This window comes from Heterodontus francisci, chromosome 15, assembly GCF_036365525.1.
Source record: "Heterodontus francisci isolate sHetFra1 chromosome 15, sHetFra1.hap1, whole genome shotgun sequence".
In the NCBI taxonomy this organism is placed as follows: Eukaryota; Metazoa; Chordata; class Chondrichthyes; order Heterodontiformes; family Heterodontidae; genus Heterodontus; species Heterodontus francisci.
Genome location: NC_090385.1, coordinates 82,436,941 through 82,461,967, shown reverse-complemented (window position 1 = coordinate 82,461,967; position 25,027 = coordinate 82,436,941). Strand labels below are relative to the sequence as shown.

The 25,027-nt window shown below is 41.8% G+C and overlaps 1 protein-coding gene across 1 annotated transcript in view; it reads left to right on the top strand.

The window, feature by feature from the left end:
• Positions 1-678: 678 nt before the first annotated feature.
• LOC137377754 (integral membrane protein 2A-like) overlaps positions 679-25,027 on the top strand; it is a 32,674-nt gene continuing 8,325 nt past the window's right edge. Inside the window, exons 1-3 of the mRNA XM_068047765.1 lie at positions 679-898; positions 16,605-16,739; positions 23,138-23,335. Coding sequence (XP_067903866.1) covers positions 827-898; positions 16,605-16,739; positions 23,138-23,335 — 405 coding nt within the window. The 5' untranslated portion in view covers positions 679-826. The remainder of the gene's footprint in view (positions 899-16,604; positions 16,740-23,137; positions 23,336-25,027) is intronic.

Here is a 25,027-nt window from a genome sequence, read left to right as displayed (position 1 = left end):
ACACGTTTAATGATGTAGAACGAGCAAATTTAAGTATTAAACAGAGGTGAGTTTATGCATACTGTATTATCATAGGACAGGTTATAACCAAAATACATAAATAAAACAGATCAGGATTAGAAGGGTCACTGACCTGTGACCTGAAACGTTAACTCTGCTTCTCTCTCCACAGATGCTGCCAGACCTGCTGAGTATTTCCAGCATTTCTTGTTTCTATTTCAGGATTAGCTGTGTTTATTGTTCATCTAAATGAGACCACATTTTGAAACCATAAAAAGATTTGATATAGGGTTATGTGATCCGAGACATCACGTGTGCAAAAAATGCAGGGCGACAGGGATATATTTTGAGTGGGATTTATCATTAAAAAGGGTGGGACGCATCAGATTGTCTTTCGCAACGCACGAGAATGTGTTTATTTTGTCGCGTGAGACCACATAATAACAGGTGATATGATTTCCAGCTCACCCCAAGCATATCAATCACTAACTGACACCAGCAGTCAGGAACACTGCCTTCGAGCCTATTTTAAACAGGAACGGCTCGGCCCCTGACCTTTCACCTTTGTGTGTGCAGATGTTGGTTTCTTGGAGGATCGGGGTGAAGTCAGGAAGTAGGGAGTCTGCGCAACAGCTCGAGAGTTCGTGCGCAGCGGCTCGAGAGTTCGTGTGCGAGCGAGGGAGTCTGCGCAGCGGCTCGAGAGTTCGTGTGCGAGCGAGGGAGGCTGCGCAACAGCTCGAGATCTGGAGCAGCCGTTAGAAAGAGTGCGTCACAGCGGCCCAAAGTCGGAGTTCCTCGGTCCGAGAGTCAGCCTCACGCCGCAGACATGGTCAAGATCGGATTCAACTCACCCGTCGCCCAGAAGGACGGTAAAGGGGCTCTCCTGGTCGCCGAGCCGGTACGTTTGGAACTGGAGGGGAGGGATACGGGGACCCGCGAGAGGGCCTGTGCCGAGTAGAGGCTCTCCGGTAAATGGCGCAGCGCCAGTTCCTCCACCGAACACTAGCCACCAACCTCTATTCACACGCCTGGCACAGGGCGCCGACCCTCCCTGGAGCCGGCCTGCGGCTTATTTCCCTACCACTCGTTTCCCAGGGATTTGCGGGAGGTGAATCGCTCTTCATCTCCATCCAGAGTGTTTCCCCCGGTCCCCGGGTTTATGTCCTGTCCTCCAGTGGTTGCCCGTCGCCACAGTGGTGACAGCTCCATTCATAGCCATGGGTCAAGGTCTGTGTGTGTTACTGAGCACCAGTCTGAATCTATCCAACTCTTCCAGTTGGGGAAAGAGAATTCCCAACTTTATTTCTTATGGCCTTTTCCTTTACTGTCCAGTGATTTTTGTATGATCCCTTTACTTATATAAATCAAGGAAATTAAATAGTAGTGCGCGCCTGTGAAAATATTGCTTCGAATGTGACTTGTTTTCCTCGTTGATTTATCACTGTGTTCTTGACGAAGGAACTGAATGTGCAGCCTATTTTTCAATTTGTGAATTTAGTTTCTTCCCCTTCAATATACTTCGACTGAATTTTATTTCTTCTCTAAGGAAGGTTAGCTCACAGTATAAATGAACTGGATTGGGTAGCAAGGGAATTGATTAAATGATAGAATTGGTTCCATGGGATGTAAATATGGTGAAAACCTGAAGTACAGTTACCAAAATTGCATAGAATCATAGAAAAAAAATAACACAGAAGGAGACCATTCAGCCCATTGTGTCTGCGCCAGCTGAATAAACTATCCACTCAAACTAATCCCACCTTCTGGCACCTGGTCCGTAGCCCCGCATGTTACAGCACCTCTGGTACATGTCCAGGTGCCTTTTATAAGAATTGAGGGTCTCTACTTCTGCAATCATTCCTGGCAGCGATTTCCAGCCATCCACCACTCTCTGGGTAAAAAGATTGTTCCTCGTGTCCTCTCTAATCCTTCTACCAATCACCTTAAATCTGTGCCCTCTGGTAACTGACCTCGCAGCCAGGGGAAACCAGTCCTTCCTGTCGACTCTATCTAGGCCCCTCATAATTTTGTATACCTCAATCAGTTCACCCCTCAGCCTCTTCAGTTCCAGGGAAACTAACCTGAGCCGATCCAATCTTTCCTCATCGCTGCAACCTTCAAGCGCTGGCAACATTCTTGTAAATCTCTGTACTCAAACCAGAGCAATTATGTCCTTTCTGTAATCTGACCAGAACTGCATGCAATACTCCAGTTGTGGCCTAACCAACTCTCTATACCATTCCAGCCTGCTTTTGTACTCTATACCTCGGCCAATCCATATGCCTTCTTCACCACTCTATCCACTTGTGCTGCCACCTTCAGGGACTTGTGGACATGCGCTCCAAGGTCTCACTTCTTCTACCCCTCTCAATATCTTCCATTTTATTGTATATTCCCTTTATTTGCCCTCCCCAAATGCAATAACTCGTGCTTCTCTGGATTGAATTCCATTTGCCATTTTTCCGCCCACTCAACCGAAACATTGATAGAGTTCTGGAATCCACGGCTTTCCTCCTCACTGTTAACCACACAGCTAATTTTTGTGTCATTGGATTTCCCAATCGTGTCATCGGATTTCCCAATCATGTCACCCACACTTAAGGCCAAATCATTAATATATACCACAAACAGCAAGGGACCTAACACTGAGCCCTGTGGAACACCACTGAAAACTGCTTTCCATTCACAAATACATCCGTCGACTACTATCCTTTGTTTCCTGTCAGAGCCAATTTTGGAACCAACCTGCTAACTTCCCCTGTATCCCATAGGCTCTCATTTTACTGACCAGTCTGCCATGTGGGACTTTGTCACATGCCTTATTAAAATCCATGTAAACCACATCCACTGCACCACCCTCATCAATCCTCCTTGTCACTTCCTCAAAAAATCTCAATTAAGTTAGTAAGACATGACCTTCCCCATACAAATCCATGCTGACCATCCTGATTAATCCATGTCTTTCTAAGGGATAGGATAAACTAACAATTTACCCACCGCCGGGGTCAGACCTGCTTAACCCTCACACCCTTTTTAAACAATGGTACAACGTTTGCAGACCTCTAGTCATCTGTTACCTTGCCTGTATCTAGTGAGGATTTGAAGATGATCCTCAGCGCATCTGCTATTTCCTCCCTGTCTTCCTTTAACAACCTGGGATGCAATCCTTCCAGTCCTGGCCACTTATCCACTTTCAGAGATGTCAGACTCTCAAGCACTTCCTTTCTGAGTTATACAGCACAGAAACAGGCCCTTCGGCTCGCAGTATCTGCGCCGGCCATCAGGCCTATCCTAATTCCAGCTAGTAATCGCTAATAGGTAGCTATCTTGGGGCTTTATTTTAAAAAGAACCTTTTTTTTTACTCTGCTCTATCTAAGCTATCCACAGGCAACAACAGCTACCACCCACCGGCCAGTCATCCCGCAGATTTCCCGTGATGGCACTGGTAGTTTTTTTCCCACTTATCAAACAGAGCGCGCGCTGACACAGCCAGAGCGCCTGCTGCTGCCCCGGACTTCTGGTAAGTTAGGGCCTCGAGCCCTGCTCTTTAATTTATATAGCTCCGTTCAGTCCCGGTTCCGCGCAGGTCCGTTGCTGAGTGCTGCTGCCCCAGACTTCTGGTAAGTGAGGGCCGTGAGCCCACTCTTGAATTTATATAGCTCCGCTCGGTCCCGGTTCCTCGCAGGTCCGCCGCTGCCTTGGACTTCTGGTAAGTGAGGGCCTCGAGCCCCGCTCTTTAATTTATATAGCTCCGTTCACTCCCGGTTCCGCGCAGGTCAGCTGCTGAGTGCTGCTGCCCCGGACTTCTGGTAAGTGAGGGCCGTGAGCCCTGCTCTTTAGTTTATATAGCTCCGCTCGGTCCCGGCTGCTCGCAGGTCCACCACTGACTGCTGCTGCCCAGGACTTCTGGCATGTCATCAATTTTTCTCTAATTTGCTAGAATGTAAAATTTCAAGAGATGAAGCAATTTTAGCTGTATTGTGCAAGACTGTACAATTTCCTGTTTTTTTCTTGCTATCCTATCCTGAAAATGTATTTAGAATGCTGAATCAGTTCGACAAGTCATGCAGTTTAACAACTCTGATCTGATAGAAAGCCGCTAATCTTGCAGCAATCACTTTTTCTACCAATAAAATTATCAGTAGTTATTTATAATTAATATTGGTGAAATATCTTGTAACTAAAAGTTGATATTTCCCCTTTTATAAAGGGAACCATTTAGTAATGTGCTTCAATTCAATGGGACCAAGCAAACTGGAGTCAAGTAACTGGCTTCTTTCAACATTGAATTTAACTTGCATTTACGTAGCGTCTTTAATGTACTAAACCATTCCAAAGTGCTTCACAGGAGTTTAATCGGAAAAAAATCAGCACTGAGCCAAAGAAGGAGATGCTAGCATTGGTGAGGTTCATTTTATGCAACCTCTTAAAGGAAAAGAGAGGCAGAGGGGTTTAGGGAGCAAATTCCAGAGCTTAGGAGGTAGATGGCTGAAGGCACAGCTGACAGTGGTGGAAGGATGGGGATGCATGAGTGTCCAGAAATCATGTTAATCATACATCTGGGGGTTCTGTTGCCAGTCATAAAAATGCATATTGGCCTGCTTTTGATGTTGATTAGTCATAAATGAAATAGATTGGGAATTAAGTATCTACTACAATGTGAACTTAATAGCACTGAGAAAATGCCAATTTCTTCATTGAACTACCTTGTACAGAATTTTGGGAAAGCTGATCAGTTAAGACACAAACTCTTCCGTTATTTGCAGCTTCATTTTTAATCTCTTTCTGCTTAAAGATGCATAGAATACATAGTGACTATTTTACAATTGGAGTAATCCACCTATACTAGAGAGTGAACTTGGAATTTGTAACTTTTTTGACTGTACAAAGATACAATATTCTCAACTTCTAACATTTCTTTTACATATTGGTAGTACAGAAAATTCAGTTTATAAAGTGTATTGTATGGTCGTCCAACATTCCACTTCTATAATAGACAAGCCCCAAGCTGTCTTAATGTGGATGGTCTAATACTGTTTGATTTCACAAAGTGACTATTCTATCCTTTTCCAAATTACTACACTGATTTTTCTTAATTCACTTAAGGTTGGAGATCATGTTTTCATTTTTGTGTACCTTAAATCCATAGTGCTGCTTTGGCAGTTTTCTTCCAGTTTATTCCACAGCTGAACCACTTGAGCTACTGTTTTCTGTAGGAAAAAAAAGTGAACATATAACATGAAGTTCATTGTTCTCCATTCATGTGATGTTTTGAAGTGCAGTTGAAATTATAAATGCTCCATGATTGATTTCCAGTTTGATTTCTTCTACAAAGTGCTCTGTCTGTTCTAATGTGACTAGTCTAAAGCTCTTAACTCTAAGGTTTATTCTCTTGCCTGCAGATTCTAGGTAAAAATTGTTTTTCTGCATAATAAATAGACCATTGAGCTACAGGAAATTGTCTGGCCTTCTGCTCAGCGATGAGCCCATGTGTTGGTGGCTATACAGACAGTAGTTGAGATATGAGTTTGAGTAATTGCATGTTTTTTTGAGATAAAATTGGCAGTCAATATGGACTAGTGTTCCATAGTTATAATTGAATTTGAACCAAAGGAGTATATTACATAATGTAAGAAATTGAAGGTTATCGCCCACATAATTTTCAGAAGCTTCATCTAGCTTTGAGCTGTTGTAGGCCCTCAGTACTCCCAGGGGCTCATTGTGGAATATTATCTTGGTGAATGTTTACTCCATAATGTTTTACAATGATGTGACCTACCGTCAAAGTAGATTAAACTTTTAAGTTTTCCCAGCAAAATAAACTAAACTAAGTTTGCTTCCTAACATTTTATAGTCTGGAGTAACAGTAAAACTATTCCAAAGTGAGTTTGCCAGCCCTCCCTTTTAGTAATTTTAGTGATATGCAGCTAATTACAGTGGGATTGAGATTCTCAGATGCCTGAGTGCTTCATAGATTGCAGTGAAAAGCTGGATGCTGAGCAAGAGGGAAGGAAGATGTTGCCTTGTATTAGAATTTAAATGTGTTTGACAGTCGTTTTGTAAACAACGTTAAAATTTAGCCTGGAAGTGAGTTTTCAATCTCCACAAATGGATCGATTGTCTTCCCTTGGATGATAGTTCATGGGGACAAGGGGGTTTTGCTTTTTTTTTGAGGCATTGCCTGCAAGCTGTAGTGTGTTGTTCCCTTTAACAGTTTACTGTCTGTAAAATTGGGATTGAGTTTGATTCGTAAAACGCAAGATAAAGCATTTGCTGTCAACTCAAGTCTTGAGCATACATGCAGGTTAGTTTTCGTGGTGACTATTTGAAATATGAAAATGATTTAAAAAAACAGAATTAAAGGCTCTTTATCTGAATGCAGCATTTGGAACAAGATGGATGAGTTGTTGGCACAAATAGAATTAAATGAGTATGATAGCCATTTTAGAGATGTGGATACAAGGTGACCAAGGCTAGGAACTGAATATTCAAGGGTATTTGACATTTTGGAAGGATGCGAAGAAAGGAAAAGGAGGTGGGGTGGCTCTGTTAATAAAGGATGAGATCAGAACAGTAGGGAGAAATGATCTAGGCTCAGAAGATCAAGATGTAAATCAGTTTGGGTGGAGATGAGGAATAGTAAGGGGGGAACGAAGCCACCGATAGGAGTAGTTTATCAGCCCCTATCAGCTACACTATAGGATAGAGTATAAATCAAGAAATAATGGGGCTTATAAGAAAGATACTGCAATAATCGTGGGTGATTTTCATCTTATCGATTGGAGGAATGAAATTGGTAAAGGTAGCTTTGAGGATGAGTTCATTGTGTATTTGGGACAGTTTCTTGGAACAATACATTATGGAACCAACCAGAGAGCAAGCTATTTCAGACCTGGTAATGTGTAATGAGACAGGATTAATTAATGGCTTCAGAGTAAAAGATCCTCTAGGCAAGAGTGACCATAACATTCTTATGATAACATGATTGAATTTTATATTCAGTTTGAGGGTGAGAAATTTGTGCCTGAAGCCAGTGCCTAAGACAATTACAAATGTATGAAGACAGTGTTGACTGAAGTGGACTGGGAAAATAGGTTAAAAGTTAAGATGATAGAAGCAGTGTCAGACATTTAAGAAGCTATTTCCTAACTCTTTCAAAGTTATATTCCATTGATAGAGACTCTGAGAAGGATGCACCATCCGTGGCTAATTAAAGAATTAAGGATGATATCAAAGTGAAAGAAAAGGCATGCAATGCTGCAAAGATTAGTGGTAGGCCAGAAGGTGGAGAAAATTTTGGAAACTAGCAAAAATGACTTTAGAAAAAGGGCGAAATTAGTGAGAGTAAACTAGCAAGAGTTATAAAACACTGTAAAGGCTTCTACAAGCATATGAAAAGGAACAGAGTAGCTAAAGTAAATGTTGATTCCTTTAGAGGATGAGACTGGGAAACTAATGTAAACAAGGAAATGGCAGAGACTTTGAACAAATATGTTGTATATGTCTTCACAGAAGACAAAAAGTAGCCCCAGAATAGTAGAAAATCAAGAAGAAAAAGGGAGGGAGGAACTTAAAGCAGTGACTATCACAAGAGAAAAAGTACTAGAAAAATTAATGGTACTAAAAGCTGACGATTCCTCTGGACCTGATGGCTTGCATCCTAGGGTCTTCAAACAAGTGGCTGCAGAGATGGTGGATACATTGGTGGTAATCTTCCAAAGTTCCCTAGATTCTGGAAAGATCCCAGCGGATTGGAAGACCGCATATATAACAGCTCTATTCAAGAAGGAGGGAGACAGGAAGCTATAGGCTAGTTAGCCAGCATCTGTCATTAGGAACATGCTGGAATCCATTATTAAGGAAGTCGTAGCAGGGCATTTAGAAAATCATAGCACAATCGGGCAGAGCCAATATGGTTTTATGAAAGGGAAGTCATGTTTGACAAATTTATTAGTTCTTTGAGGATATAACAAGCAGGGAGGATAAAGGGGAAACCAGTAGATGTCGTGTATTTTGATTTTCAAATGGCACTCGATGGTGCCACAAAAGGTTACTACACAAGATAAGAGTGTGTGGTTTTGGGGGTAATATATTAGCATGCATAGAGTATTGGTTGACAGGAAACATTTGGGATAAATGGGTCATTTTCAGTTTGGCAAACTGTAACTAGTGGAGTGCCACAGGGATCAGTGCTCGGGCCTCAGCTATTTACGATCCCTATTAATGACTTGATTGACGGGACCGAGTGTATTGTAGCCAAATTTGCTGACGAGGCAAAGATAGGTCGGAAAGCAGGTCGTGACGAGGACACAGTATCTGTAGAGGGATAAAGATAGGTTAAGTGAGTGGGCAAAAATTTAGCAGATGGAGTATAATGTGGGAAAATGTGAAGTTATCCACTTTGGTGGGAAGAGAAGAAAAGCAGGATATTATTTACATGGTGAGAGACTGCAGAATGCTGCGTTAGGAATCTGGGTGCCCTCGTACATGAATCAGTTAGCATGCAAGTACAGCAAATTGGAAAGGCAAATGGAATGTTGTTTTTTCTTGCAAGGGGATGGAGTATAAAAGTAGGGAAGTCTTGCTAAAACTGTAGAGGGCATTGGTGAGACTGCACCTAGAGTACTGTGTACAGTTTTGGTCTCCTTACCTAAGGGATATACTTGCATTGGAAGCAGTTCAGAGAAGGTTCACTAGGCTGATTATTGGGACGAAGGGCTTGTCTTATGAGGAAAGGTTGAGCAGGTTGGGCCCTTACTCATTGGAGTTTAGAAGAATGAGAGGTGATCTTTTTGAAACATAAGGTTCTGAGTGTGCTTGACAGGGTAGATGCTGAGAGGAAGTTTCCCCTCCGGCGGGGGGTGGAATCTAGAACTCGGCACAGTGTAAAAAGGAGTCTCCCATTTAAAGATAGAGAAGAGGAGGAATTTCTTAGGGTTGTTATTCTTTGGAACTCTCTTCCCCAGAGATCAGTGGAGGCTGGGTTATTGAATATGTTTGAGGCTGAGTTAGACAGAAGTTTGGTCTAGAAGGGTGTTGAGGGTTACGGGTTGGGCCGGCAGAAAAGTGGAATTAAGGCCGCGATCAAATCAGTCATGGTCTTATTGAATAGTGGATCAGGCTGGAGGGGTCATATGACCTACTTTTTTTTATGATCTAATTTGAATTTAAGGACTAATGTGAGTTGTGTAACCCTATGTTTTTAAAAGGATATGAGTGCATATGGAGGCAGTAATATTGACTTTAGAAATTAAAATGCTGTTGCTAAAATGGTAAAAGTATATGAAGTAAATGTGCTTCTGTCTAAATGTTTGTGTGTTTTTGATATCTTGTGATCATGGTGCAGCATGCTCTTACTAGGAATGGAATGCTGATTCTTGATCAGTACTTGAGCCAAGTTTAGCATGGTGAGATTCCCCTCTTTTGCCCCAATTTCAAAAGAACACCCCACACTGCAGTAGTATGATATTTTCCATGCCAGGCATGTGTTCCTCTGAATGAATGAAATTGTTAATTTAGTGCTCAATAAGAGGCAATATTCTACTTTAGGTCCATGCCTGTCAGGCAGTAGATTGACTGGCCAAGCCAACTCAACTAGACCCTTGCTGATGCTAGAGAATAGTACACATCCCATTGGGCTAGCCTAGATTTTACTGAAGGTAAAAGATCAGTGTCTAATCCCCTGTATCATCCATGGTTTTTGTTCCATTTGTTGCCATTAAAACTTATTTTTTAATAGTTGTTCAGGCAGTCTGTTAGAGAAATAAATTCACACGTCAACTCTTTTCATCTTGACTGAACAATTTTAATCTTTGAGTTTACTGTGTCAGTTTCTTGTGCCCTTACAAGTTGATTTTGTAATTAATATGATTCGCAGTCTTAAAATCAGTAAAATGTATGCACTCTATAATCTGGTGTATACACAGGTGATTGGAGGTTGAATTGGCCAATTAGTATTATAAATGAGTCAAAATATTGTTGCTCACTCTGCAGTGTGCTTGCCCTACTTTTGTTCTCTGTTCACATCTATTGTGGACTTTCCGCTCTTGTCTCTCACTGCTTCATGTACAATAGCAGCAGTACATGGACGAATTGAAGAGCACGAAAATCAAATAAACACTATGAAATGGAAGAATTATGAACTAAGGTCAACTGTTAAACAAAACCACAAAAACTTGGATGCTTGTACCACAGTCAAAATGGAGTAACGTTCATGTGAACTGTCCTGTACTGGAAATCAACAAACTGTCTACAATGATGGAACTCCTTAACCTCATCTGAAATGGCTCTGGGGAGAACCCCTTTGAAATTGAAAAGAGCACACTTGAGTATTAATGACATGAATGAACGAACAAAGCATTCTGGAGACAGACGGACTCACGGTCCAAACCAAAATTGAATAGGCATGAAATGGCACCATGTTAACAGTGGTCCCCATTCAGGCATCAGTTGATAACCATGGTCTGTGCATCCTGTCCATTGTGTGGTCACACCAGGGGAGAGGGTCAGGTGTCTCAACAGAAACACTAATGTGATGGACTTTTACCTTAAAAGGGTAGCTCTCTGGAGTGAGAGGGGAGATCAAGCCAACACCTTCAGAAAGTAGTCCGGTTAGAGGCTATGTAAGATCCAGCCAAATAAGGAAGAAGCCCTGCTGCTAATTTGACACTTCAGCTTGCTGTAGCAGAGAACTGAAATGACCACCATCTCCAGTCTGAAGTCTTAACCACCAGAATCTACAACATCTCAACATGTTCAAGACTATAAACACACAGGCCTGCACCTTTAAAAAGAGATTGTCCTCCTGTGAAGATTCAGCAGGTTTACCATAAACCACGGACACCTACCTCACTTTGAACTACATTTGCCCTTTTCTTTCTATCGGTCGTGTGTGTGCATACACTACCATTACAGGAATTGTGTAAAAGAAAGTTTTTACAACCTATGAGGAAACCTGTCATTTGTCTTATTTGACCCTATAAAAATGGCCCAAGGACTAACTCACTATTTTTACCTTAAAAACTGCTTTTCTATCCTTGCTACCAAAGTGGATAATTACACACTTACCCCACATTATACCCCCGGTGCCACCTTCTAGCCTAATCACTTAACCTTGTTTTGCTGCATTTTATTTGGGGCTAAGGTGATCTGAATCTGCTTGCCAGAGGATGTCTGCATAGTTGTACCCAGGCTGCACTTCTAATTATCTTTAATTACTTTCCATCTAAGCCATGACATTAGAACTTTTACAATTTGAGATTGTTAGCATAATCAAGATTACAGATCACCATTAACCCTACTTATTTGCAGGCATGTATTGCACTGTACTGAATGTGTGTAACCAAATTTAAATAAGGAACATTGTCCCAAAATTCCTGCAGTGGTTGCAGACTTGATGCATCATGCACCATTGTATCTGGTGCACTTCAGAGATTTCTAACAGCATCAAAACCCAAGTTTAATGTTCAGGCATAAAATATACTTTCTCACTGTTCCTGTTGTGACAAAGTGCAGAGATGTTAAATTATATTTTCAGTTTTCATTTCAAATTTTGATGTGCCAAAATGTTGTAGACCTTGCATAGTTTAGTACTGATCTACCAGATTGACAAGTATTTTTCAGCTTCTTCTCCTAACCACAATATGCAAATTTGCTGTAGTAATTTTGTTTACAAAATTTGAACTGCTCAGAATTTTTCCACCCTAAAATTGTGGGTATATTTTACACCTGTTAATGAATAAAGGAGCAAACCTACTTTTTGCTATCTGCATTTTAAGCAGAATTCATGTCAGACGTCTTGCTGAGACAGTTATCTTTGTGCTGCAGCAGAATACCACTTCCTTACTCTGTAGAGGAAGCAGGTGCAGTCTATAGTTAAAACCAGCTGCATGAGGCAAAACAATGCTTAATTTTTTTAAACCAAAAACTTATTGTCTGGTAAGCGTGAGAGACTGTGTTTTTTCAAAGATTCTTTTAAGTTGCTCAGCGCATTGCAGGACCTGCAACAGTGATATTTGTACATAGAGATTGGCTTGTTTTGGTGGTATTCCATGTTTTATACCTTACTTTATTATGTAAACTTGAATGCATTTCTTAAATTTTAACTGTTTTCTCTTCTGTCTTCTACCCTGAGTCTGCCCCCACCCATGCACACACCCTCCTCCCTGATCCTTGCCCATGGCTGAAATTACTAAGTTGTTTGACCATGGTTCCAATGTACTATTTTGTAAGGTTGTCATTGGGTAACAATAGGGCCAGGAGCACTTTTTTATCACTGAGACTGTGCTGCAATCAACTAACTAAACAAACCAATGTTAAACGCTGGAATTTTTTTTCTGGTCTGTATAGCTTAGAAAAAGAAAGTTAGACTTCTATTTATATAGCATTTTTCACAACCTCAGGAGATCCCCAGGTGCTTTACAGCCGAAGACGTACTTCTGAATTGTCGTCGCTGTTATAATGTAGGTGATGTGACAGCCAATTTACACCCAAGCTTCCTACAAAGTGCAACATGATAGTGAGCCAGATAAATTTTTTTGATGTTGATCGACAGTTAAATATTGGACAGGACACTGGTGATAACTCCCTTGCTGCTCTTCGGAAAAGTGTCATGTGATCTTTTGCGTCCGCCTGAGAGCAGACGGGTCCTCGATTTAACGTCTTACTTGAAAGTCACCTCCCTCAGTACTGCACTGGATTGTCAGCCTAGATTTTTGTGCTCAAATCTTTGGAGTGAGACTTGAACCCACAACCTTCTGACTCGGGCAAGGGTGCTAATCACTGAGCCATGGATAACACAGAATTGTGCATTTGCTCACAAATCTGTCAGTGGAGCTCATTAACCTGTTCAATTCTATGCAACTGGAGAAGGGGAGGAATTTAGGATTGTCTTCAACTTTAGTACCTTTTTAAGAAATAACTTAATTTACTGCGCTGCTGAACATTTTGAGGATCTACATTTTTTTTTCAAAACCAGTTAATTGTACACTCCTGCTCATAACTGAAAAACAATGCTTAGTAGATGCACTAGTCTCTGTTAGAACCATAGCAAAGTTATGGCACAGTAGGAGGCCATTCAGCCCATTGTTTCTATGCCAACTGAAAAAACTAGATGCCCAATCTAATCCCACCTTCCAGCACCTGGTCCATAGCCTTGCAGGTTACAGCACTTCAGGTGATTGTCCAGGTACCTTTTTAAGAGTTGAGGGTTTCTGCCTCCACCACTGTTCCTGGTAGTGAATTCCAGATACCCATCACCTTCTGGGTGAAAAAGTTCTTCCTTATGTCCCCTCTAATCCTTCTACCAATCACCTTAAATCTGTGCCCCCTGGTAATTGACCTCTTCACTAGGGGAAACAGGTTTGTCCTGTCTACTCTATCTAGGCCCCTCATAATTTTGCACACCTCAATTAAGTCACCCCTCAACCTCATCTGTCCGAAGGAAAACAACCCTAGCCGATCCAATCTTTCCTCATAGCTGCAACTTTCAAGCCCTGGCAACATTCTTGTAAATCTCTGTCCTCTCCAGAGCAATTATGTCCTTTCTGTAATGTGACCAGAACTATATGCAGTACTCCAGCTGTGGCCTAACCAGCATTTTATACAGTTCCAGCATTACATTCCTGCTTTTGTATTCTACACCTCGGCCAATAAAGGAAAGCATCCCATATGCCTCCTTCACTCTATCTACCTGGCCTGCCACCTTCAGGGACCCGTGGACATGTTATCCAAGGCCTCTCACTTCCTCTACCTCTCAGTATCCTTCCGTTTATTGTGTATTTCCTTGCTTTGTTTGCCTTACCCAAATGCAATGCCTCACACTTCTTTGGATTGAATTCCATTTGCCACTTTTCTACCCACTCAACCAAAACATTGATATCTTTCTGGAGTCTACAGCTATCCTCTTCACTATTAACCACACGGCCAATTTTTGTGTCAACAGTAAACTTCCCAATCATGCCTCCCACATTTAAGCCCAAATCATTAATATATACCACAAACAGCAAGGGTCTCAACACTGAGCCCTGTGAAATGCCATTGGAAACTGCTTTCCATTCGCATAAGCATCCATTGACTACTACCCTTTGTTTCCTGTCACTGTACCAATTTTGGATCCAACCTGCCACATTCCCCTGTATCCCATCGGCTTTCATTTTTCGGACCAGTCTGCCATGTGGGACCTTATCAGATGCCTTACTGAAATCCATATAAACCACATCCACTGCACTACCTTCCTTGTCACTTCCTCAAAAACCTCAATCAAGTTTGTAAGACACGACCTTCCCTTAACAAATCCATGCTGACTATTCCTGAATAATCTGTGCCTTTCTAAGTGGCAGTTTATCTTGTCTCAGAATTTATTCTAATAATTTACCCACCACCAAGGCCAAACTGACAGCCCTATAATTATTTGGCCTATCCCTCACACCCTTTTTAAACAATGGTGCAACGTTTGCAGATCTCCAATCCTCTGGCAGCTCACCCATATTCAGTAAGGATTTGCAAATAGCGCAACTGCTATTTCCTCCCTGGCTTCCTTTAACAACCTGGAATGCAGTCCATCCAGCCCTGGCAATTTATCCACTTTCAAGGATGTCAGACCCTCTAGTGCCTTCCTTCTCATTATGCTTATAGTATCTAACATTTACTACTATGTCTGCATCATCCCTCTCTGAAGACAAAGTACTCATTAAGGACCCTGCCCACATCTTCTACATCCATGCATAAGTTCCCTTGTATGTCTCTGATGGGCCCCACCCTTACCTTAGTTATCCTCTTTTAATGTACTGATAAAACATCTTGGGGTTTTCCTTGATTTCACCTGCCAATAATTTTTCATGTCCTCTCTTTGCTTTTCTAATTTCCTTTTTTACTTCATCCCTGCACTTCCTATATTCCTCTAGGCTTTCTAAAGTATTACGTTTTTTGTGACCATCATATGCTTTCTTTTTCTGCTTTAACTTATCCTGTGGGGCTCTAGATTTGGCCGTACCACCCTTTATCTTTGTGGGAACATGCCTGTAGCATCTTGGCTTTTAAATGCCTCCCAGTGGTTTGCCACTGATTTTCCTTCAAGTAGCTGTATCCAGTCCACTTTCGCCAAGTCACCTCTGTTTTGTGAAATTTGCCTTCCCCTATTTTAGAACTTTTACTTTTATGCATGTCCTTTTCCATGATTATGCTAAAACTATTATGGTCACCATCTCCAAAATGGTCACCCGCTGCGACTTCTAGGATTGCATCTCCTCTCATTGGGTTAATTACCTGCTGGCTACAGTGGCACAGTGGTTAGCACTGCAGCCTCACAGCTTCAGCGACCCGGGTTCAGTTCTGGGTACTGCCTGTGCGGAGTTTGCAAGTTCTCCCTGTGACCGCTTGGGTTTCCGCTGGGTGCTCCAGTTTCCTTCCACCGCCAAAGACACGCAGGTTGATGGGTAAATTGGCCATTGTAAATTGCCCCTAGTATAGGTAGGTGGTGGGGATGTGGTAAGGAATATGGGATCAATGTACGATTAGTATAAATGGGTGGTTGTTGGTCGGCACAGACTCTTTCAGTGCTGTATCTCTATGACTCTATGAATGCAGTTCAAGAATTTTGTGCCCTCTGGGCCCTTCACACTGTTTTTGTATCCCAGTTGATATTAGGGTAGTTAAAATCCCCAACTATTATAGCCCTATAGTTTTTGCAATCAGAAATTTGCCTACATATTCTTCTATCTCCCTCTCACTATTTGGGGGTCTATAGTACACTCCCAGTAGTGTCACTGCCCCTTTTTTATTTGAGCTCCACCCATATGGCCTCATTTAATGATTCATTCAGCATATCATCCTTCCTCACAGCTGTTATTGATTCCTTAACCAATAATGCTACACTCCCTCCTTTTTTTAAATCCCCCTCTCTATCCTGCCTGAAAACTGTATAGCCAGGGATGTTGAGCTATGTTGTTCTGTCTAGTAATAACTTTATAGAGTGTCTGACTTTGTTCACCAGAAAAATCACCAGCTTCTGTTTTCTGTCCTGAGGCTGAGGTAAACCGTACAGGTTAGAAAATTGTGGTTTTTTTTGCAGGTGGTGGTTTTTAAAATCATTTTTATATATAGCAACTGTTGATATTGGGGGACTGAGCTAGAGTGCCAGTTGCCAATGTGAGTATTGGCTTTCAATGTAGTTCTTATGTATTTTCTTAAACGGTATCTGAGGTGAAGTACACCTTGATCTCTAGTTGTGGGTAGAAGTAGCTTCCATTTAAGGCTACATCCCACTATGCTACCTAATGGTTATGAATTTAAATGCACCCAAACTTGGCTGGGTATTCATTTTTAAATAGTGTCAAGTAAAAGTATTTGCACAGTAGATCATAACACAATCTTAATTTTACTTTTAAGAATAGTTTGAATGCAGATTTTTTAAAACTTTGCTCAAACTAACTGCTGCTGTTGTAGCAAGTGGAATTGTCATTCATTTTGTAAATTGTGTACCAAAAAAACTTCATGCTGATTCTTGTAAACGCTATTTAAAAATTTCTTTGTGGATGAATTGCGGAATTTTGGTAAATATTTTAAATGGCTATTAAACTAACACTTCAGCTTGTATTTTGTGTAGGATCCAGAAGCTGCTGCAGTGGATGGTGGAGAGAACTCCACAGGGAGGTGTTTATTTACACTTCTTGGACTGGCTTTCATACTATCTGGATTGATAATTGGAGGAGCCTGTCTGTATCGATTCATTGTGCCAAAGGTAACTTTCTCCATGCATTTGCGATACAATTTGCAATGTGTATATTAAATGAAACACTTGAGGCTTTGTTTTAGGAAGTTTCTAGATATACTCAACTGCTGGAAAAGTCCAGTGATTTTCTTTAATACGAGGATTTTAACATTGAATAGTGTATTGCTGTGTTTATAGTTGATTCTCTAGCCAGTGGAAAAGCCCCTGGAAGGACAGCATTACCCCTGAAATAATCAAGAGTGCCAAGCCTGCTATACTCTCAGCACTACATGAACTGCTATGCCTGTGCTGGGACGAGGGAGCAGTACCCCAGGACATGCGCGATGCCAATATCATCACCCTCTATAAAAACAAAGGTGACCGCGGTGACTGCAACAACTACCGTGGAATCTCCCTGCTCAGCATAGTGGGGAAAGTCTTTGCTCGAGTCGCTCTGAACAGGCTCCAGAAGCTGGCCGAGCGCGTCTACCCTGAGGCACAGTGTGGCTTTCGTGCAGAGAGATCGACCGTTGACATGCTGTTCTCCCTTCGTCAGATACAGGAGAAATGCCGTGAACAACAGATGCCCCTCTACATTGCTTTCATTGATCTCACCAAAGCCTTTGACCTCGTCAGCAGACGTGGTCTCTTCAGACTACTAGAAAAGATTGGATGTCCACCAAAGCTACTAAGTATCATCACCTCATTCCATGACAATATGAAAGGCACAATTCAACATGGTGGCTCCTCCTCAGAGCCCTTTCCTATCCTGAGTGGCGTGAAACAGGGCTGTGTTCTCTCACCCACACTTTTTGGGATTTTCTTCTCCCTGCTGCTTTCACATGCGTTCAAGTCCTCTGAAGAAGGAATTTTCCTCCACACAAGATCAGGGGGCAGGTTGTTCAACCTTGCCCATCTAAGAGCGAAGTCCAAAGTACGGAAAGTCCTCATCAGGGAACTCCTCTTTGCTGACTATGCTGCTTTAACATCTCACACTGAAGAATGCCTGCAGAGTCTCATCGACAGGTTTGCGGCTGCCTGCAATGAATTTTGCCTAACCATCAGCCTCAAGAAAACAAACATCATGGGGCAGGATGTCAGAAATGCTCCATCCATCAATATTGGCGACCACGCTCTGGAAGTGGTTCAAGAGTTCACCTACCTAGGCTCAACTATCACCAGTAACCTGTCTCTAGATGCAGAAATCAACAAGCGCATGGGAAAGGCTTCCACTGCTATGTCCAGACTGGCCAAGAGAGTGTGGGAAAATGGCTCACTGACACGGAACACAAAAGTCCGAGTGTATCAAGCCTGTGTCCTCAGTACCTTGCTCTATGGCAGCGAGGCCTGGACAACGTATGTCAGCCAGGAGTGACATCTCAATTCATTCCATCTCCGGAGGCAGCGAAGAATACTTGGCATCAGGTGGCAGGACCGTATCTCCAACACAGAAGTCCTCGAGGCGGCCAACGTCCCCAGCTTGTACACACTACTGAGTCGGCGGCGCTTGAGATGGCTTGGCCATGTGAGCCGCATGGAAGATGGCAGGATCCCCAAAGACACATTGTACAGCGAGCTCGCCACTGGTATCAGACCCACCGGCCGTCCATGTCTCCGCTATAAAGACTTCTGCAAACGCGACATGAAATCCTGCGACATTGATCACAAGTCGTGGGAGTCAGTTGCCAGCGTTCGCTAGAGCTGGCGGGCAGCCATAAAGACGGGGCTAAAACGTGGCGAGTCGAAGAGACTTAGTAGTTGGCAGGAAAAAAGACCGAGGCGCAAGGGGAGAGCCAACTGTGCAACAGCCCCGACAAACAAATTTCTCTGCAGCACCTGTGGAAAAGCCTGTCACTCTAGAATTGACCTTTTATAGCCACTCCAGGCGCTGCTTTACAAAAAACTGACCACCTCCAGGCGCGTATCCATTGTCTCTCGAGATAAGGAGGCCCAAAAGAATAGTTCGTGAATGTTTGGTTTATAGTTAGGGGGATTGACACTGTTCTCTGCAGCAAAGAGTGAGAGAACAGATGGCTGTGTTGCTTGCCCGGTGGCAGGGTTCAGGACATCTGCTCAGGGCTGGAGATGAGCATACAATTTGAGGGGGAGGATCCAGTCGTCGTGGTCCATGTAGGTACCAATGACATAGACAGGACAAGGAAAGAGGTTCTGTATAGTCAGTACGAGGAACTAGGTGCCAAATTAAGAAGCAGACCCTCTAAGGTTGTAATCTCTGGATTATTACGTGAGCCAAATGCAAATTGGTATAGGGAAAATAAGATTTGAGAAGTAATGCCTGGCTCAAAGACTGGTGTGGTAGAAGTGGGGTCTGGTTTATGGGGCACTGACTCCCGTACTGGGGAAAGTGGTGGCTGTACCTTTGGGACGGAGCAGACTTGAACGAAGCTGGGGCTGGTGTTCTAGCAAACCGCATAACTAGGGAAGTAGAGAGGGTTTTAAACTGAATAGTGGGGGCAAGGGATCAAATTTGGGAAGATATGGTAAATCAAGGAGTAGAGACAAGGCAAGAGAGAAAGGTATGACAGGAAGGGACAGAGCATACAAATCTAGAGTAAATCAGATAAAGCTAGAGGTTGCAAAAATAATAGGACAAAACTAAAGGCTCTGTATCTGAATGTATGTAGCATTCGAAACAAAACAGATGAACTGAGAGCGCAAATGGAAATAATTAAGTATGATCTGATAGCCATTACAGGGACATGGCTGTAGGACGACATAGATTGGCACCTGAATTTTGAAGGGTACATGGCATTTAGGAAGGCTAGGAAAAGTTGGAAGGGTAGCTCTGTTAATTAATGATGGTGTTAGCATAATAGAGGGGGTTGACCTAAGTTTAGGAGACCAGAATGTAGAAGCAGTTTGGGTAGAGATGAGAAATAAAAGCAAAAAGTCACTTGTGGGATTGGTGTATAGGCCACCTAACATTAACCACACTGTAGGACAGGGTATAAAGGAAGAAATAATTGCAGCTTGTCAGAAATTATGGGGCATTTTCACCTACATATAGACTGGAAAAATCAGATGGGCAAAGGTAGCCTAGATGAGTACATCGAATGTTTTCGGGATAATTTCTTGGAACAATATGTTCTGGAGCCAACCAGAGAGCAGGCTATACTAGACCTGGTATTGTACAATGAAATAGGATTAACTTCAGACCTCATAGTTAAGGTGCCCCTGTGTAGCATCTAAGGTGAGCTGGCAAATCAGTTTAAGGGATAGGTCAATAGAGATCCAGCGGCAGTCATTTAAGGGGATATTTCAGAATACACATATATTTCATTGAGAACGAAAAATTCCAAGGGTGGGACCCACCATCCGTAGTTAACAAAAACAGTTAAAGGTAGTATCAAACTTAAAGGAAAAGCTTATAATTGCGTAAAGACGGGAGGCAGGTCAGAAGATTGGACAGGATATAAAAAACAACAAAGAATGACTAAAAGATTGATAAGGAAGGTAAAATTAGAGTATGAGGGAAAACTTGCTAGAAATATAAAGATGTAGTAAGAGTTCCTATAGATATTTTTAAAAAGTTAAAGTGAGCGTTGGTCCTATAGAAAATGAGTCTGGGGAAATAATGGATAATAAGATAGCAGATGAATTGGACAGATATTTTGCATTGGTCTTCACTATTGATGCATGTAACATCCGTGTATTGGCTGTAAGTCAGGAAATGGAAGGGAGAGAGGAACTCGATTACCATTACCAGGGAAGCGGTTCTGAACAAATTATTGGAGCTGTGGGCTGACAAGTCCCCAGGTCCTGATGGACTTCATCCAAGGGTGTTAAAAGAAGTGGCTAGTGAGATAGTTGATGCGTTAGTTTTAATTTTCCAAAATTCGCTCGATTTGGGGAAGGTTTCGCTAGATTGGAAAATAGCGAATGTAACTGCTTTATTCAAAAAAGGGAGGGAGACAGAAAGCAGGAAACTACAGGCCACTTAGTTTAACATCTGTCTTGGGGAAAATGTTAAAAGCTATTTTTAAAGACATGGTAGGGCATTTAAAAAAATTCAAGGTAATCAGGTAGTCAACATGGTTTTGTGAAAGGGAAATCGTGTTTAACCAATTTATTGGAGTTCTTTGAGGGAGTTGCATGTGCTGTGGATAAAGGAGAACCAGTGGATGTACTGTACTTAGATTTCCAGAAGGCATTTGATAAGGTGCCACATCAAAGGTTATTGCAGAAAATAAAAGCTCTTGGTGTTGGGGGCAACATAGTGGCATGGATAGAAGATTGGCTAGCTAACAGGAAAACAGTAGGTATAAATGGGTCATTTTCTGGTTGGCAAGATGTAACGAGTGATGTGCGACAGGGATCTGTGCTGGGGCCTCAACTTTTTACAATTTATATAAATGATTTAGATGAAGGGACCGAAGGTATCTTTGCTAAATTTGCTGATGACACAAAGATAAGTCGGAAAGTAACTTGTGAAGAGGATATGAGGCTACAAAGGGATTATAGATAGGTTAAGTGAGTGGGCGAAGACCTGGCAAATGGAATATAACGTGGGCAAGTGTGAAATTATCCACTTTGGCAGGAAGAATGAAAAAGCATATTATCCAAATCGTGAGAGATTGCAGAGCTCTGAGTTGCAGAGGGATCTGGGTGTCCTCGTGTGTGAATAGCAAAAGGTTAGTATGCAGGTACAGCATTCAATTAGGAAAGCTAGTAGAATGTTATTTATTGTAAGGGGAATTGAATACAAAAGTAGGGAGGTTATGCTTCAGCTATACAGGGCATTGGTGAGACTGCATCTGGAGTACTGTGTACGGTACTGGTCGTCTTATTTAAGGAAGGATGTAAATACATTGGAGGCAGTACAGAGAAGGTTTCCTGGACTAATACCTGGAATGGATGGGCTGTCTTTCGAGGAAAGATTGGACAGGCTAGGCTTGTATGTGCCGAAATTTAGAAGAGTAAGAGACGATTTGATTGAAACATACGTTGTGAGGGGTCTTGACAGGGTGGATGTGTAAAGGATGTTTCCCCTTGTGGGAGAATCTAGAACCAGGGGTCGCCCATTTAAGACAGAGATGAGGAGAAATTTTTTCTTGGGGTTGTGAATCTTCGGAATTCAATTCCTCACAAGGCAGTGGAATATGTTTAAGGCAGAGGTAGATAGATCCTTGATAAGGGGGTGGAAGGTTATCAGGGGTAGGTGGAAATGTGGAGTAATCAGTTCAACCATGAACTTATTGAATGGCGGAGCAGGCTGAAAGGTCCGAGTGGCCGCCTCCTACTCCGAGTTTGTATGATGTAAAAGCTGGGAAGCGGATGTTAGTTGCAGTTCTTTTGCAATATATTATGCTGCCAACTAATCATTGGCATTAATTGTTTTTTTGGTGCACTTAATTTAACTTGCTAATCTACTTTTTGAGAGGGTGTATTTCATTAACAGTTATTGAGGGGTTGGAATCAAGATCTGATTTTATTTTAGTACAAAATCATGGCACAGATATTTACCAAATACTTGATTCATGGGTTCTTTTTGCTTTTCCCTTCACAAAAATGTATATTTTTGAAAAGGAACTTCATTAACATTTGAATTGCAGTTATTTAAAGGGGCTTTCTGAAGTTTGTCAAAATTACCTTGAAAGTTGCCTGACCAATGGGCCAACTATTCCAATTTAATTGATAAGCTGATTGTTTTGATTTGCATTAAGGAACCCAATGTTTGTAAATTCCTTATGGGGCAATGTAAGATCCAGTAATTTTTGTACTGCACTGTTGTGACCCATCAGTTATCCAGTGGATCAAGTAGATGCTTAATGGCACCACTAAAAGTTGTTACATGCAAGACCTTTATTGAGCATCACTAGACAGTTTTATTTTGGTGCAAGCAGTGCTTAATGGTACTTTTGAGTATTATGTGTGCAAGAGTGGTGTTAGCGAACCCATCTTATTCTTTCCACTTCCCAAGGGAAGTTCGTTGCTACATTACAATTTTTTGGGAGCAGTACATGTGAAATTGCACGAGATGCCATAGTTAAATCTGCCTCTGATCTCGCTGCAAAACTCGGTCAAACATTTGGCAATTAAGTGGCATGAACTCTGTTTTTGGGATGAATACAACTGAACTTTGACTAAAATGTTTGAAACTCTTAGCAATTTGAATTTACATAAAGCTTTTAGCCAACAAATAAATTCAGTAATGGTCTGCAGTGTAAAGGTGGTCCTCAGTTGCAAGGTCTCCATAACATTTTGTCATTCAACTCCTTAGTTTTCAGAAATAACAGTCCAGCATTTTGTCCCAGAATAGTTGTGAAAATTGAGCTGTACTCAAATTTAAGTATAGTTGTTTTTGACCTTTGACCTGGAATACCATCTCAACTTGGAATTGTCTTAAAATTGTACTGATTTTTTTTGTGGACTTTTTAAAAAAAATTAATTTTTTGTTTTTCTCTTAGAACAAAGTGTTCCATGGTCAGATGCGATACCTGGATTCTAATATCCTAACACATGCCCCAGAAACAGAGGCTCCTTATTTTCTTGCTACAGAAGATGTGCAGTTCTTGGGAGATGATGAGAATGTGGCAGTGATCGATGTCCCAGTTCCAGAATTTGCAGATTCTGATCCAGCAGTCATCATCCATGATTTTGAGTTGGTAAGTTTACATCCTGTTGGCAGTGCAGTGAGAGAGGTTCCCGACCAAGAGGAGGCATTGTAAAATCCTTTGTTTCCTAGAAATGCATCTTCTGGCGACAACTGACTAGCAGTACACTTTGCTCTACATGTAATTTGTAAATTACTTTTTTTGTTCATGGGAGCAGAAATGCTTCCTTGCTGTTTGAGTTGTTTAATTTATTATTGGATAACTTAAACTTCCCAAGCAAAATATTGCCATCTGTAAACTCTTGGGATTTTTGACAGGGGGTGGGGTGGAGTGGTGGGTGGGTGGTGCAGGAGCAATCTGGTGTGTACTCTTGAGTTGCAGAATTGGTCTGTTATACTACAGCTGTGGCATTTTCCCAATGGCTGTTCAATTTCAAGTTTTTTTTTCAAAATCAATTGAATTTGTGTTTAAGCTGCCTCCATGGTGTCGAAATATAAGTAATGACAACGGCTTTTTTCACATACCAACATAGAATCATCATGGCAATTTTAACAGCTTCAGAGGATTTTAAATATGAATATACATGCTCACCATAAGAACATAAATAGCAGGAGTAGGCCATATCACCCCTCGAGCCTGCTCCGCCATTCAATAAAGATCATGGCTGATCTGATCTTGGCTTCAAGTCTGCTTTCCTGTCTATTCCCATAACCCTTGGCTTCCCTTTAGTTCAAAAATCTATATCCACCTTGAATATAATCAATGACTCAGTCTCCAGAACTTTCTGGGGTAGAAAATTCAAAAGATTCTCAAACCTCAGAAGAAATTCCTCCTCATCTCTCTTAATTGGGTGATCCCTTATTCTGAAACTATGGTCCCTAGTTCTAGTTCAAAGTCTGCCATTTCTTTGTTTCCTATTATTATTTCCCCAGTTTCATTATGTAAGGGACCAACATTTACTTTAGCTACTCTTTTTATATATTTGTAGAGGTGCTTGCCTCTTTTTATATTGTTTTACTAGTCGACTCTCGTAATCTATTTTCTTGAGTATTGCTGAAAACAGACATTTTGTAAAAGCTTTTCGTCTTGCACTCATAGGACAATTGACAAGAATACCAATGTAAAGGAAAACAACAAATTTATACTGTATGAGAGAATGCTGATTGGTTGGGAAGTGTACTCTGATAGAGGTGTTGCCATGGAGAATGCACCAGTTTATGGTGACTGGCAATTAACTCCCAAGCTTTGTTTGGAATTTAAACCAGGCAGCTTGACTCTGGTCGAGGCATTCCCCTGAGGAATGAACCAGCGAATGGCTGTCACTTACTATGTTTAGCTGAACACCACCAACTGCAAATTTCCCTACAAGCCACACATCATCCTGACTTTGGAACTATATCGATGTTCCTTCATGTCGCTGGGTCAAAATCCTGGACCTCCTTTCCTAACAGCATTATAGGTGTACCTATCCCACATGGACTGCAGTGGTTCAAGAAGGCATCTCACCACCACCTCTGTTTTCACAGTGGAGTACACTAGTGCCATCCCAATAGTAACAGGTAATGCAGAGGTTATGGGAAGAGAGGAACTTAGAAAGATCATCATCACTAGGGAAAAAGTACTGAGCAAACTATTGGGATTGAAGGTAGACAAGTCCCCAGGGCCTGATGACCTACATCCTAGGGTCTTAAAGGAGGTGGCAGCGGAGATAGTGGATCCATTGGTTATAATATTCCAAAATTC